At 44.1% G+C, this 16,418-nt stretch overlaps 1 protein-coding gene across 3 annotated transcripts in view; it reads right to left on the minus strand.

Moving 5' to 3' along the window:
- The window catches only part of OXCT1 (3-oxoacid CoA-transferase 1), a 94,879-nt gene that overhangs the window by 8,565 nt on the left and 69,896 nt on the right, over positions 1–16,418 (minus strand). For all 3 annotated transcript variants that reach the window (XR_014787579.1, XM_084833147.1, XM_084833146.1), the window contains exons 12-15: positions 15,776–15,848; positions 14,485–14,560; positions 4,127–4,216; positions 1,391–1,471 (exon numbers count right to left, since the gene is read on the minus strand). Coding sequence is in view for 2 of the 3 variants with exons in the window: in XM_084833147.1 (XP_084689273.1) it covers positions 1,391–1,471; positions 4,127–4,216; positions 14,485–14,560; positions 15,776–15,848 (320 nt within the window). In the remaining variant the exon portion in view is untranslated. The remainder of the gene's footprint in view (positions 1–1,390; positions 1,472–4,126; positions 4,217–14,484; positions 14,561–15,775; positions 15,849–16,418) is intronic.

Below are 16,418 nucleotides of genomic sequence, written 5' to 3' on the forward strand. Positions count from 1 at the left end.
AAGCAGTATGGTCAAACATTACAGACACAAGCCTCGAGTTCATGCACTTCCCCATCTTCCTCTGCCATGACTGCTTCCACTTCTAAACTTAACCAGAGTTCCCTGAATTGGGACATAATGGGAACCACTCTGTGGCTCATGCACATCACAGTAAACTATGATATTTAACTAAGGCATATCTGAACCGGGCCACGTTCTTGCAGAAGATGGCAGTAGGCAGAGAAAGATGAACAGGGGGGTTGAGCAGGGGGTTGGACTCGATGGTCTTGTAGGCCCCTTCCAACCCTACTATTCTATGATTCTATGAACTGGGGAGTGTTCTTTCCCCTCCCTGACACATACAATAGGGAGGCTTCACTGCCACAACCGCAAGACAATCTAAGGTGACATTATTAAAATATGCATCTGCAGAGGAATATATTCACATGCCCTTAATTTCTTCATGATAGCACTGAGCAGGGGATTGGACTCAATGACTCAAATGGCCCTGTCCAACATTATGATTCTATGATGGCACTTCCATTGGGTTCTTTGGGTCAGAAAGGACTGTACTCCAAATACTTTGATTTCATTTAGGCTCAGCAAGGGCACAATACTAACATAATTACAAATACTTACATTATTGAATAGAAAGTTAGTATTAATATGCACAAATCATTCACTGAGGAAACTCCTCTACTGATGCTACAATGAACAGCCTCATGTGATATATTTGTTGCTGGACTGTACCACTACACACTGCTGGGGGGAAAGAATGGGGGACTAAGTTTTTGAGAGTGCTTGCATTATATTTAAACTCCCTGAAGGTACAGAACTAGCATGCCAAGAATCTAGCACGCCAAGATTTTAACCCAGTTATCTCCCTTATAGGCTGGTTTTTAAGCTTGTAAGACAGGGTTTGTGATCACACAAAGATTTCTACTCGTGTTCAAGCACATGCAAGTAGAACTCTCTTTCAGACCTTGCCGATCCAACATGACAAGGTCTGATCTGAGGTGGGTAGAGACAGCACACCCCGAGATTTGGGGGCGGAGCCAGCATGAATAGCCCCACCCCTCTACCCACTTTAAGCCTCCATGTGTTCAGTCAAATGCCTGAGCAAGGTTAAGGTTGCAGTGTCAAAAGAGCCAGTCATGGGGGGGGGGGGGGGTTGGGCGAGGAGAGACGGGTTTTCTTATACTTGAGGGGAGGTGGGAAAGATACCTACTTGTTCTTCCTGAGCCAGGATAGAAATGGCCATTCTCACAGAGGGAGCTTGTGTATTAACATTCCAGAGTTTGTCTTGGGCAACTCACAACCTAACCTACCTTACTGGGCTGTTGGAAAGATAAAAATGACCCTCTGAGATCCTTAGGGAAAAGACAGGATTTACAGAAGTAAAATACATTACCTTTTCTGTTATGATGCGATTCACACACTGTTTCCCAGTAATTGGCAAAGTGCAGCTTTCCAAAATTTTGTGGGCATTGCCCTATAATGAAAAAAGACACACAAATGAACAATCACCTTCCAAGAGAAACTGTTTGCTTGAAATTCAGAAGGCCTCACAGTAAACAGCTTCAAAACACACCACAAATATATATAGATTCCATCTGCGAAGCTTCCACGGTGGTTCATTGAGCTTTTTATGGAAGACTCCTTAAACCAATGCTTAAATATTCTAGGCCACCCTAGTGCCCTCCACTGTTTTGGACTACAGCTCCCAGCATTCCTGACCATTGGCCACGCTGGCTGAAACTGATAAGAGTGAAGTCCAAAATGTCTAGAGGGCACCAGGTTGGGGAAGGTTGTTCTAGGCTCACTTATTCATGTCACAAATATGCCTTACTCAACACGTAAAGACTTCTGCAAGCTGTTTTACAGATCGAGAATTATTTGCCTTACCTTCCTAATTCCTGCACTTAATGTCCTTCCCCCTGCTAATTTCCAATGCACCATTAATATACGCACAGAGGAACCACATGGGTTTGGCAGATTATGTAGTTTCCTCAAATGCCAGCAATAACGGTGGTCAGAAGGAGCAATGCTGCCCCATTGGTGGGAGGAGTAACATACACCAGACATTACTGATGCATTCTGGGACTGAACCACCCAGAAGCAGCTTGCAGTGGTGCTATCAGACAATGTGGCTACCTTGACTTCTTAAAATAACTGGGCAAATGAAACTTCAGTTTATGAATAGAACAGTGCATTGTCCAGGAGGACATTTCTTAGTTCTATTGCCTAAATACGCACCAATTCTGTGCTAATCTCTTGTAATCCAAAAGATATATAGGCCCTAATATACCGCTGTGCAAGAATGCCATCCTGTACCCAGGAAGAGGCAACACTTCAAGGACAAAAGTAACAGGGATGAGAGGTTAACTGTATAATCTTTCCCTTTTTTGCCCTGTTGTCTCACTCTGATTGGCACATCCAACAAAAAAAAAAAACAAAGCAAAACCCACCACTGTCATCTGTAATATTTTTCTCAAAGTCTGATCTACTCTCCAACTCCTTGAGGTTGTCCCTATTGCCCCCAAATCAAGGTTTTCTGGGTAAACAAACACTGTCCCTTCGCCCACTCCCAGGTTTAGCTCCTTGGCCTTCCTTAGAGAAGCTTTGGCCTTCCTTAGAGAATTAGTTAAAGACATCTGAACTATTTCAAAATTGTAGGCCACTCTGAAAGTCTTCAGACAAGCAGAGCAGGATGTCTACTAACTAAATAGGTATCTAGGGCATTTTTATACACGAGCCAGGTCAGGTATGTGTTAAACCTATATTCATGTTAAAACCAGTGATTGATATAAGTTGCAGATTACAGTCTCTGAATCTGGCTGCAAAGAGTTACAAGTCAATACCAACCAGAGAAGCCCCTTTAAAATTTCCAGAAGTGTGCTTTGACATGTCTTAATTAACAGTAGGTGAACAGCTTTGGTTATATTTCGCTCTTTTTACTTTCATCTCCACTTGTTCATTTGCATTTCTATACTTCAAGAGGCAACTTAGAAGAATGTTGCAAGCTTATATTAATCAGTAATTAATTGTATGGATTTTATACTGATGATGGCTCTGCTTATCTGCAGAGGAGCAGAGGGTATTCTCAAAGAGTCCCCCGCCTCTTTTCCCCCCTTTGCTGTAGGGAATAATAGTTTCATTCTTATTTATACCAGTTAACATTTACATCTGCTATCAACACAGCCAGCACTCTCAATGAAACTGACTGGTATTAAGGAAAAATGACTACAAGACCACGACAATGCTTAATTCAAGCACCTTTCAAGCACTCCTCCTGGCACAGTAATGATTTGACAGTGCTATTTTTAAAGGAAAATGTTCACCAACCCATCAGGTATACTTTAAGGTCACGTAGTATCTCCTCTAAGCATCCCATAGAGATTGAAATGCACAGACTCGTGGAAAGAGATGGCTTTCAAGACAGCCGTTGTGACTCCAACGTCACAGAATGCTACGGTTAAAGATTATCTTGCTGCCACCCCATCATTATTACAGAAGTGGTTAAAACCTATCTAAAGCTGTATCTACAGAAAGCCATCAAAATGGGAACGAAAGAACAAAGAGCTCGGCCAATACCAGGTCTTTGCAAAGTGGATGCGAGATCTCCCAGTGGGGACATGAACCAATACTAGGGGATGACACACTCTGTCCCTTGAACCCCATACCCAGCCCAGTTTTTGTGGATCAAGAGTTGCAAGGGTTATTCTTTCTAAAATATCAAATAAATAAATATTTCGGTCTGCTTTTTACTCATTCCTGGGACTAATTAACTGCTTACAGAAACAATGCATGTTTTCAATCTAGGGGCAGTATCCAACTGGGCTGCTCCACCTCTGCCGGTTCTGTTGCATGCACAGGAGCAGTCGTTTGCACAATGGGACTTTTGCACTTCTAAAAATAACCCTGGAAACACTAGTTTGTGGACTGGGACAGGTCAGCCGAGCTCCCTTCTGCGAGCTCTGCTGATTAGCCCCGTTCCGGTAACGAACATTTCCACCTGTTTCAGGTTATTTTCAGAAGTGCAAAAGCCCCATTGCATGAGCAATCATGCCCACAAGGGCATGGGCACAATGGGATACCACCCAATAAAAAACATGAGGAAGAGGATATTACTTTTTTTTTTTTTTACCTTTGCCGAGTGCTCCATAGTGACAACCACTTTAGTTCTTGAGCTGGATACCAAGTCCATGGCACCACCCATTCCTTTCACCATCTTACCCTAAAAAACACATAATTCAAGCAAAACAGGCTTAAACAGAAATACTAAACAGAAATGTATTAAAGTTCATCGCTGAGTGAGTGAAATGTGGGAAGGGTGTGTGTGTGTGTGTGTGTGAGAGAGAGAGAGAGAGAGAGAGAGAGAGAGAGAGAGAGAGGAGACTGAGCGTAAAAGGGCTGAAGCTTGTGGGACAGTGGGTACAGCTGCCCTAAAGTGAAAGCAGGCATTTCCTGAGGGGTTTGTTTTTCAGTTTCAGAAGTGGAGGCTGGAGAAAAAGTGGAACCCAGGCGAGTACACCACAGTGGCCACTTAGGATTCACCAAAAAATGATCACCAAAAATGATGAAATGCATCACCAAAAAAAGAAGAGGACAAAAGAGGGTACTGATGTACATTAAATTTGCATGTGCTAATTTATAGGTACAAATGCAAATTTAAAAATAATAATTATAATAGAAATACAGTACGTCTCACCATATTGTCGTGAGACTGTAACCAGGTCGTGCGTGTGCCTGCCTTTTCAATCTGCTGCCCAGATGCTAACTGTTGATGGACAACAGTGCTTATGGTTCATTATCTTTAAACTGGAATTGGTCAGGAGAGTCCTTCAAAGAGAGGGTGCCTTCAATTAGAGGACAGACCCCAGGCAACTCTACAAATAGAGGACTGTCCTCTGTAAAAGAGGGTATTTGGCCACCCTATAAGTGCTAGTTAAACAGAGCTAGCTTTGCAATGTGCAAAAGTACCCAAAAAGGAGTTAAGTGAGATTTTACTTAATACTCTTCTTCCATGGAAGAAACTTGAAAGGCTTAAAAATAACTGAACAAAAACCAGTGCTCAGCAATATGTTATTTTTGCAGGTTTAGAAATCATTAAAGTCATCAACAGCTGACTGTAAGGAGGCCCTGAACAATTTCCCTTCTTACCCAAGGGAATATGTTTCAAACAGAGCATTTTCTGTAAAGCTTAAAGAACATTAATATCCATTGACCAATATTACAGCTTGAGATAATAAAAAAGATAACAGCCCCCATGTATTCCAGTACTTTGTTTTCCATTTCCTCAATAAAAAGTACATGGCTGGACAGAACCAAAGATGAATTGCTTTTGAAATATATTTGTTTGCTCTGTCATTTTTTCCCCCATTGACTACCAGCTGCAAAATGGTACAATTACAGAATTATTGTCATCATACTGCCATCTCAGACAGGTAGATTAGATTTGGAAGAAGGGAAAGGGAGAGAACATTCGCTGCATCATGGAGAAAGCAAGAGAATTCCAGAAAAACGTCTATTTCTGCTTCATTGACTACACTAAAGCCTTTGATTGTGTGGATCACAACAAACTGTGGCAAATTCTTAAAGTGATGGGAGTACCAGACCACCTTACCTGTCTCCTGAGAAACCTGTACGAGGGTCAAGAAGCAACAGTAAGAACCACACATGGAACAACCGATTGGTTCAAAATTGGGAAAGGAGTACGACAAGGCTGCATATTGTCACCCTGCTTATTTAACTTATATGCAGAGTACATCATGAGAAATGCCGGGTTGAATGAATCAGAGGTCGGAATTAAGATTGCTGGGAGAATTATCAACAACCTCCGATATGCAGACGATACCACCCTAATGGCAGAAAACGAAGAGGATCTCAAGAGCCTCTTGTTGAGGGTGAAAGAGGAGAGTGCAAAAGCTGGTTTGAAACTCAACATTAAAAAAACGAAGATCATGGCATCTGGCCCCATCACTTCCTGGCATATAGAAGGGGAAGAAATGGAAGCAGTGACAGATTTTACTTTCTTGGGCTCCAAGATCACCGCAGACGGTGACTGTAGCCATGAAATTAAAAGACGCTTGCTCCTTGGGAGGAAAGCTATGGCCAACCTAGACAGCATAGTAAGAAGCAGAGACATCACCTTGCCGACAAAGGTCGGTCTAATCAAAGCTATGGTTTTCCCAGTAGTAATGTATGGCTGTGAGAGCTGGACTATAAGGAAGGCTGAGCGCCGAAGAATTGATGCTTTCGAACTGTGGTGCTGGAGAAGACTCTTACGAGTCCCCTGGACTGCAAGGAGGTCAAATCAGTCCATCCTAAAGGAAATCAACCCTGAGTGCTCATTGGAAGGACAGATAATGAAGCTGAAGCTCCAATATTTTGGCCACCTAATGCGAAGAGAAAACTCCCTGGAAAAGACCCTGATGCTGGGAAAGACCGAAGGCCAAAGGAGAAGGGGACGGCAGAGGATGAGATGGCTAGATAGCATCACGGATGCAATGAATATGAACTTGAGCACGCTCCGGGAGAGAGCGCAGGACAGGAAGGCCTGGCATGCTATGGTCCATGGGGTCACGAAGAGTCAGACACGACTGAACGACTGAACAACAACAAAAGGGAGAGAAAATGGGAAAGAAGGACTCAAGGAACATTACTAAAGAATGCTAGGAAATTACTATAGTGGCATTTTTGTTCTGCAGTAAAAAGAATAAAAGAAACCATAGAGTGACAACTGGTTAAAGATCCTTAAAATGCGATGCAGAAAGACGTACACATGCACAGTCAAAACTTCAATTAAGATGGACACCCATTCCACCCTTCTTCCCGAACCCTTCGGAGCAACCCTGCTTTTCAACCTGCCGTTATTTGCAGACACCTACATGCACCCCTGACAACTACACTTGCTACAATTCACAGAATTGAGTTGCATGTGGTATGCACAAAACCGGCATGCTTTCTTTGCCATTTCTTCCACCTGCATTCCTGTGGACAAAGAGGCAAACCATAGTTCAATTTTTTAAAGCATCCTTTAGAATAGGGGTGTTAAGCCTCAGATCTGGCTCACCTGGAGACTAGATCTGGCCCTCCTAGGCTCCCCAGACAGCCACCTCCCTTTTCCTGGCCCCACCCCCTTTTCCTTGTCTGCTGATTGCTTGGTGGTTTCCTGGCCTTTTTGTGGTTTTTTTCTCCATTCCGAAAGTTTGAAATGCCTTTCCTAAGGCTTAGCTACTTGCAGTAAGAGCTTTAAGCTAAAATATACCACCATTTTTGGTATTTTGGCTCTGCCCCTCTTGTCTTTGGCCCACTTATCCCTGGAATTCAGCCCCTGAGAACTGGTCCAGAAATGAACTTAGCCCTCAGGCTGTAAGGAAAAACACCCCTAGTTTAGAAGTATCTGCTTCTTCTGTGGTGAAACCTCAAACCATCTGCATGCATGTACTGCAGACAGACTGTGGCCATAGGCCACAACCTAGAAATAAATGCACGGGGAAAATCTCTGTGCATGGAACAGCCCCTTCCAACCCTACTATTCTATGAGTATTCTATGATCTTTCTTCCTGTGTCACAGGACATCCATAGCACTTAGGAGGAGCTTTGGGAGGGAGGCTGCATGAGCATGATGGAAACAAGGGAAGGAGCTACTATGTGCACATAAGGTGGCTCACTGCATCTCAACCACGCATAGCCAAAGCTACTTAGAGTAACAGCATTGAAGGGGGTCTTGTAGGTCATCTAGTCTAACCCCCTGGTCAATGCACGAAACCCACAGCATCCTTGATAGATGGTTGTCCACCTCCCCTCTAGGAAATTGGTTCCATTGTCAAACTGCTCTTACTTGCATCCCAAGTCATGAAATGAATTCCCGCTTACATCCTCAATGTCTTAGCTTACACTGACCTCTACAGATAGTAAAGCAAACTGTAGCAATTAATATATCTAACTTGACCCATCTTGTGGCTTTGGTGGGAAACAACACATAAACAGAGGTCTGTTCACACAAGCTCTGGCAAGTTGTGTTTTTAGCCGCATCTGTATCAATGTTCTTTGCTAAGCCACACCACACATTCTTCTTCCTTGTTGTTGTGATAACTTCCAGTTATCGTAAGGAGTTGCTGGTGTCCTCCTCCTCTAATAGATCAAGCTTGAAAAGAGGCTGCAGCCAGCAAAAGCGGTCTCCGAGAAACCAGGGAAGCTTCAAGTTCAGCCTTCTCCAACCTGGGTCTCTCCAGATGTTATAGATGATAACTTTAATCATTCCTGGCCATTGGCCATGCTAGCTGAGGCTTATGGGAACTGTAGGCCAAGCATCTGGAGGAACTCGTGTAGGCGAAGGCTGCTTGAACTGTCCTCCCCCCCCCCCCAGATGTCAGTACACTACATATAACTAACATAAGTCAGTCTGGGCAGGGAGATACATTAAAAAAACTTTTGTGGATTCTTTTCTTTTGCAAGGTTGAGACAGAGTATACTACAACAAAGCAATTTAAGATTGCAGCTAGCAACAGGTTAAGGAAAGAGCTCATTTCCTACATACAAGGATGCCTGCAATTTCGTGTGGACTATGCTGCCTATTCCAAAAGTTCCTAAGAGCCACATACTTATTCCTTACTTATTTAATATGTTTTTTTTTCCCCTGCCCGTCTTCCATCATGGAAATCAAAGCTGCACACATGGGATTCCCAGGTCGGTTCCAATCCAAGCACTGACCAGATCCAAACCTCCTTTGCTTCAGCTGGATGCCTGTATCATATGTCCTTAGATCACCTTTCAGGTGTCCAGAACAAAGATCTTCTATCACCTCTCCTCTCCCGCAAATCCCTACTCCTATCACCCTCATTGGAAGATCTCCCCACCATCTGCCATCCAACCTTCCAATCTCTGGCGCATTCTGCCTTGCAACCCCTCAGATTTCACTTCTGTCATTGCTTGCTTCAGGGGTACATAACCTGGTGCCCTCCAGATGTTTTGGAGCACTACTCCCATAATCCCTAACTATTAGCCATGCTGGCCGGGCCTTATGGGAGTTGTGCTCCACCAACATCTGCTGCTTATCTACACCAGGGGTGGGCATACATTAGGCTTGCAGGATCTACTTTGTTTTCCACTAGAACCCCAAGGACCACCTGCCAGAGACAGGTGCAAAACAGTGGCTCAGGAAAGGGGACATAGAACTGAAGAGCAAGGTGCCTTCTTAGTACATGCTTGGCCCAGAAATTCTTTTTCAGAACCAGAACTGAAATTTGCGCACAAATCCTTTTGTACAGACGTCTACTCTGGTTTTCTTCTCCAAACTTCCTTGATTTCAGCAGCCTTAGGAAGAGAAAAAGTGGTGTGTTGTTGCTGTCGTTCTACCATTAGGAGTTGGGACTGCTTGCTGATCTACTGCAAATCTCCTGGAGATCTACCAGTAGATCTTGATTCATCTTCTGCCCACTCTGAACTACCACTTACTTCCTCTCACTGTGGTACTCCTTCAGTTACAATGAAGCTAGAGGAAAGGATAGCAAAGATCAAATTCCCAATCTCAGAAAACATACTCATGAAGAAATTTGAGAACCAATTCACACATGACAAATTTTCCCCCTGTGAAGGAATGTGTTTGAGGGTCAATGCACAAGTGAAAATTCATACACAAGGTGCTGGATTTCCAATCCACAGATGTGCAGCAAACGAAACGGTAATGCCAACTTTGCACTTATTTTTTGTTTTCCTAAATGGAGGCTCTCTTGGTACCTGAAAAATGTCACGGTCGTCCTTGTATTTACTTTGGGGGTAACTGAATCTACCATTTTTTAAGTAGAAGAGTCACGATAAGGTGACTTTTCCTCCCACAATATTCACTACCTCATAAGGGTGCTGCGACAATAAATGAGATTAGGAACTTAAAGGTTCTTTTAAAATGCATCATGAAGATTACTACAAAGAGCCCAGAAAGGTCTCTGGCTGAGTCCCTGGAGAGCTACTGTCAAGAGTAAATTGACCAATGGCGTGACTCTGTATAGGCATCCTCGGTAATAAGATTTTGCCCAGGATAAGCTACCAGAGGCACACATTTCATAAGAACTATTACTGAATACAAGGGCAGCAGCTAAAAGTTGGCAGCAATTTTCTATATTTATATGCTAACTGTAGGACTTTCCCCAGATTTATTCTTTAGGATTCATCAACTGTTAGCCTCAGGGCATATGTCAGTGGTTTATTCGCCCTTGCATCAAATCAGCAACACCAGTATTTATGGTATTAATATTCATAAATCTGTAGGAGACCTCATCCATCACTTTTAATCTCTCCTCCACCTCCTGCCCCTCTGCTCTTAAAATGTGATCTTCAACGGCTTAGGGCTATTTTCCCAATATAAAGGCATCATTAGTCAAAGAAATTACAATATCATACTCAGTGCTTCTCTCCCTGGCCCCCATTTTTTTTCCAAGGCAACATAACTTATAGCAATATGTACTTCATGATGATGCAAATAGGCAAACAAAATCCATCACAAAAATAATCCCAGTGCATTGCTTTTTCTAAAAACAAAACCGTGTCCTGACTTCCAGTTAAAAAACAACATTTATCAACAGTAAGTAGCATCTCCAATAGCACTGTTAGTGAATGTCCAGTTTTTCCAAAACAGATATGCCAGAGAATGTGGTGCCCACTATAAATCATGCAGCTAAATAGTTAAGAATAATTTCAGCAAATTGTATGATTTTTCTCCTGTTTAAAATAAAGCTGTATCTTAAGTCTGAACATTTCCCCTTCAGTATCACCCACATGTCATTCATGCAGATAGCTCCTCTCTCCAAAGGCCATTGTTCACTCTAGTCATCAGTGGCTATAGAAAACAAGCCAATACCTTGCAGCATGGCTGGTGCCAGGTTTCGTGGGCCTTCAGCACCTCCCCGCCTGCCCCCAAGGTTGGGCCCCTCCCCTCCTCCCCTCACCAGTGTAAGGGGCACAGCAGCAGCACCCGCCCCCCCCCCCCAATTAACCTGGCAAGTTCTACTGTCCACTATTTTAATTGCTCAACAATGCCTCTGGGGCCCTGATGTAGCATTGCTCCAGAGCCACTGGAGGCCATTAAAAGGACAGGCACTAGCCACAGCCATCTGGATGAAGGAGTTCTGAGAGAATGGCTGGATCTGGGTGGTTGCAGCTGACTTTTCGGGTTGTCAACAAACTCCAGAGGGATCTCCAGAGGGCTGGATCTGTTGGCAACTGCCCAAGAGTGCCGACCCCTGTTTCCTTCCTTCCTTCCTTCCTTCCTTCATTTCTATACCGCCCAGTAGTCGAAGCCCTCTCGGCAGTTCACAGGTGCCAGGCCTGATGCTAGGCCTGCTCTGCAGCCACCATCCAGAGGGCTCCTTGAGATGTGCTGACTGGCTATGAGTGCAGTACACTTAGGGATGTCAGAGAATTTTGCCACGAATCTTGGGGAGGCCGAATGCCAGCGCAGTCGCCCCCCCAAAATAGGTGGCGAAACAGACTGCCCCCTCCCCCCGGGACGGGACTTACCTTCGGCGAATCTTCCTGGCGGCGGCAGCTCCGGCAGCGGTTCAGCGGCAGCCGGTCTTCCGACCGGCTGCCACCGCCGCCATTTCCAAGTTTAAAAAAAACAAAAAAAGTGATAGGCTACGTAAAGATTTACGTAGCCTATCACAGCTAAATTTTAAAAAACACCGTGATAGGCTACTATCATGGCTGAGTAAAAAAAAACAAAAAAACCTGCATGTATGCAAATGGAGGCGCCTATCGGTGCCGCCATTTCCATTCCTTATTTTGGCACGTCTTAGTCCACGTAAACATTTACGTACACTACAGCGAAAATAAGGGGAACGCAAATAGCGTAGCGTCTACGCTATTTGCGTTCCCCTTATTTTCGCCGTCTTACTCTACGTAAATGTTTATGTAGACTAAGACGTGTCAAAATAAGGAACGCAAATGGCGGCGCCCATGGGCACCGCCATTTGCGTACACACGTTTTTTTTTTCTTTTAAATCAGCCGTGATAGGCTACATAAACATTTATGTAGCCTATCACGGCTGACTGCAGGGACGCAAACGGCGGCGGCTACGGCCACCGCCATTTGCGGACCCGGCCGGCCAGGATTTGGGGGGGTGAGGGACGGAGCGCCTCCCCCCCGGCCAGAATTTCGGGGGGGGGAGGGACGGAGAACCTCCCCCCCCGGCCAGAATTTCGTGGGGGAGGGACAGAGCGCCTCCCCCGCCGGCCAGAATTTCGGTGGGAGGGACGGAGCACCTCCCCCCCATCGCAAATCAATTTCGTTAAAAGGTAAGTGACTTTTGTACATCCCTATTTATAGCAGCCTTCCCCAACCTGGCACCTTTGAGATGCTCTGGACTACAATTCCCATTATGCATGACCATTGGCCAGGCTAGATAGTAGTCCAAAACATCTGGAGGACACCAAACTGGGGAAGGCTGCTTTAGACTAATCTTTTTCAAACAGAAGCTCCTGATGCTGTGTTGCAAAATGCCTTGTACCTTCAGTATAGTTGGGGGCTTCTGTTTGAAATAAATAATAATAATAGTCCCACACCACACATACAGCATCGTCTAGTATGAAAAGAACAGCAATATTCTTATCGTGTAGTCTTATACACGTCTACTAAGAAGCAAGGACCATTGTATTTGATGGGACTTACTCCCAGATATGGGATTGCATCCTAAGGCTTCAAGGGAATGGCTAAACCAGCCTTCCCCAACCTCCAGATGTTTTGGGCTACAACTCCCATCAACTTTGCTTTTCTTTGGATGTGAAGCATGTTTGGAAATAACTAGAATACAAAGCAAAGAGAGAGTCTAAACATTAGGTTATCTTCACTTTTCCTTAGACAGGTCTTGAGAGTGAACCAGAGTATTTTTCCAGGATCCCTAAATTGGTGCCAAGAGATGATGCCTAAAGGCTTAACTGCCAACAGTGAAATATCACACAAGTTGCAAGCTCACAGTAGGAAGTGAATTGACTCTGAACTCCAGTCTTACACAGTAATAGAAGGACATTCTTGCAAGAAGAAAACTGTCAGATGCGGTCTGATAGCCTTCTTCCCTTTTCTTTTATTACAGATGTGTTTACCTTTGGAAATTTATTAAATTCCTCCAGTCACTTATATTTTAGGCTCTTGCCAGTTTGGCTATGAACAGCTGGATTCCTTGCTGAAAAAAACGAACACATCTGGAAATAACTAGAATATAAAGCAGATACTAAAAAATGATTTAGTTGGTAGGTGAAGGTTTCCAACCAACCAACTGTATCAAAAAGCGAGAAAGTGGGTGGGAACTTTAGCCTAGGAAGCAGTCCCAAGTTGTGGGGGTATGGGGGAAACCACACCCTTCATGTATGGCTGCCAGTCCATTTCCGGGCCTGATTCAAAGTGCTGGTATTCAACATTCAAAGCCCTTAATGGCTTGGGGCCAGGTTATCTGAAGGATCACCTCCTCCCATATGTGCCTGCCCAGACCCTATGGTCATCCTCAGAGGTCCTTCTCTGTGAGCCCCTGCCAAAGGAAGTGAGGTGGGTGGCTACCAGGAAGGGGCTTTTCTGCTGTGGCACCCTGGCTGTGGAATGAGCTCCCTAGAGAGGTTGCGCCTGGCACCTATGTTGTACTTCTTCCGGCACCAGGTGAAGCCCTTTTTATTCTCCCAGTATTTTAGCATTTAGCTTCCTTGTCTTTTTGCTTTGGTGTTTTAAATCTGTATTTTAAATCTCTGCATTGCTGCTAGGTTTTATTCTAGCTGTACCACCAAATATTGTGGTTTTAAGCTTTCATATTTTATATTGTTTTATGCTGTGCTTGGTGGTTTTAATTTCTGTGAACCGCCCAGAGGGCTTTGGCTATTGGGCAGTATAGAAAATGAATGAATGTATTCTGAAGGTCAGCACCAACAAAGCAATGACCAGAAGTTCAACTGTAGGCAAGTACTCTCTCTTTCCAGATTTGGGGTCAGGCAGGTGAAAACAGGGGTGAATGAACTGTGCCCCTCCAGATGTTGCTGGACTACAAGTTCCATCACCCCTGACTATTGGCCATATTGGCTGGGGATGGGATTTGAAGTCTGGAGGGCTACAAGTTCCTTATCCTTGGGTTAAAGAGTTGGTTCACACTTTCTGTGTGTGTGGGATGCCTTGTAGAATAGCTACTTTGATTACTCAATGAGAATATTTTGTTGAAATGAGTCACCAGCACCCATCTTACTCGGGCATGATTTCATGAACTGACGCTTGATTTTATTTTTTTTTTCAACAAAGATCCTCAGTTACGAGACAAAAACATAGTATTGAGATCACTGTTGGGCAAATTGTGGAGACAACCTTTGCCAATGAAATGTGCGTGCATCCAAAAAGAACCATATATTTTCTTTTTAATGTTTGTTGCAAAAACAGATTTTAGCGAAGCACCTTGTGCAAAGGCATTTATAAATCACCTCAAATTAAATGCAGTGATAAAAAGGTAAAATATTAAACCTTTATCTACTTACAGGGATCATCCAGTTGGCTAGATCACCATATTTAGATACTTGCATTGCTCCAAGCATAGTCAGATTAACATGTCCCCTGTTAAAACAGCAAACCAGGAAATCAACACACATGTGGAAGAGCAACATCAAGAACTCTGGCATGCTCTTCAGTTCCATTTACAAACCTGCTAAACATTCTTGAATAGTACCTCCATATCAGCAGTAAGTGCAGCTGGATAAATGTGAAGCAAATTCCATGCACATTTATTTGGGAATATGTTGCATTAAACTCAGTGGCTTGGGATTGGTTCTCTATGGGTCAAACTTGGAAGACTTGAATTCACTTAACAAGTAAAAAGTAATAATTATAACAACATCAAAAACAAAGTCGTAATTTGCATGGATTCATTGCAAGAGCATCTTTAGTAGGTTATCTTTAGTAGGTTATCCTGCTCATATAATGCAGGAATTGGCAATGTCAGAGGCTCTGGGGGCCAATTTCAATTCTCCAGGGGTCACACCCCTGCAGCATGCCGCCAAATTTCGGCAGCCACAACATCAAAACCTCCGGCTGTTTGCTGCCAAATTTCAGCAGCAAACTGCAATGGTGGCCTCAGAAGCCCAAATTTAGCTTTGAACAGCAGCAAATTTGGCAGGGGCACACTTATGGCTAGGTGGGGCCTCATGTGGCCCACAAACCACACGTTGTCCATGGGATAGAATGCAAAGGATTCGTAGAAACAAGCTCTGTTAGACAACTGTTAGAGCTGGCAGAGTGGATCATTTTGAGCTCCGATATCCAGTTGCTAAACCTACTGAGTTCCAATATCCAGCTACTGATTGATTGCATGACTGTTTTGCAGGAGACTGGCAGTCACTTTGCAGAAGACTACTAATAAGTTCAGGGGCCGCGGTGGCTTAGTGGTTAAGACGCTGAACTGCAGACTGGAAGGTCAGCAGGTCAGCAGTTCGAGACCCGAGTGCTGCGTGACGGAGTGAGCTCCCGTCTTCAGTCCCAGCTTCTGCCAACCTAGCAGTTCGAAAGCATGACACTGCAAGTAGATAAATAGGTACCGCCTCGGCGGGAAAGGTAACAGCGTTCCGTGCACCTCGGTGTTCAGTCATGCCGGCCACATGACCACGGAAGCGTCTTCGGACAGTGCTGGCTCTTCGGCTTAGAAACAGGGATGAGCACCGCACCCTAGAGTCGGACACGACTGGTTGAGGACACCTTTAACTTTACTAATAAGTTCAGCTACTAGCTGGGCCTGTGTTCTTGACATTTAGCAAATTCGGCCTTTTCATTACGTACCCTCGAATCATTGCAAAAGATTCATCACTAGAGAAGTAGGAAGCTCCTGGAAGTACAGTGACTGTCTCTTTACCTGTAGAAGAAACAAGGTGTTAAGCTTTATTTTATTTATTACATTTCTATACCGCCTCATAGCCAAAGCTCTCTTGGCAGTTCACAAAAAAAAGACCAACTGGCCAAAGCTCAAGCTGATACTGATGATCTATTCTCTCTGTGTCAAGAAGAACGTACTTGAACGACATGGCTCTGCAAAGCTTTAATTGGGGGGGAGCAGGTAGGGGGAGTGAGGTCAGAAAGGCAAAAACAAACATTTATCCTGCAGCGACAAGAGTCCAACCTGCTTCAAGGGAAATATTCCAGTGGAAGAGGTCTGAGAACAGAGATCCTCATCAGTGACTCAGAGAAAGTGATGGTTGCATGGTATGCCTTCAGATAAAGATCTTCAACGTTAAAAAAATATGCTGCACAGAAAAGAAAGCTTGTGTAAAAGCCAGTGTGCAGGAATGCTGAACCTCTTTCAGTCCAAGGGCTACATTCAATTTCGGAGAATCTTTAGGGGCTGCATACCAGTGGCGGGTGGGCCCAAGGGCAAAGGGGACGGGGCAAAAGACACATAAAAAATAACAGCATGTTTTAGCTTAAA

Source organism: Heloderma suspectum, chromosome 2, assembly GCF_057233095.1.
Source record: "Heloderma suspectum isolate Gila_16-S chromosome 2, 16-S_ref, whole genome shotgun sequence".
In the NCBI taxonomy this organism is placed as follows: Eukaryota; Metazoa; Chordata; class Lepidosauria; order Squamata; family Helodermatidae; genus Heloderma; species Heloderma suspectum.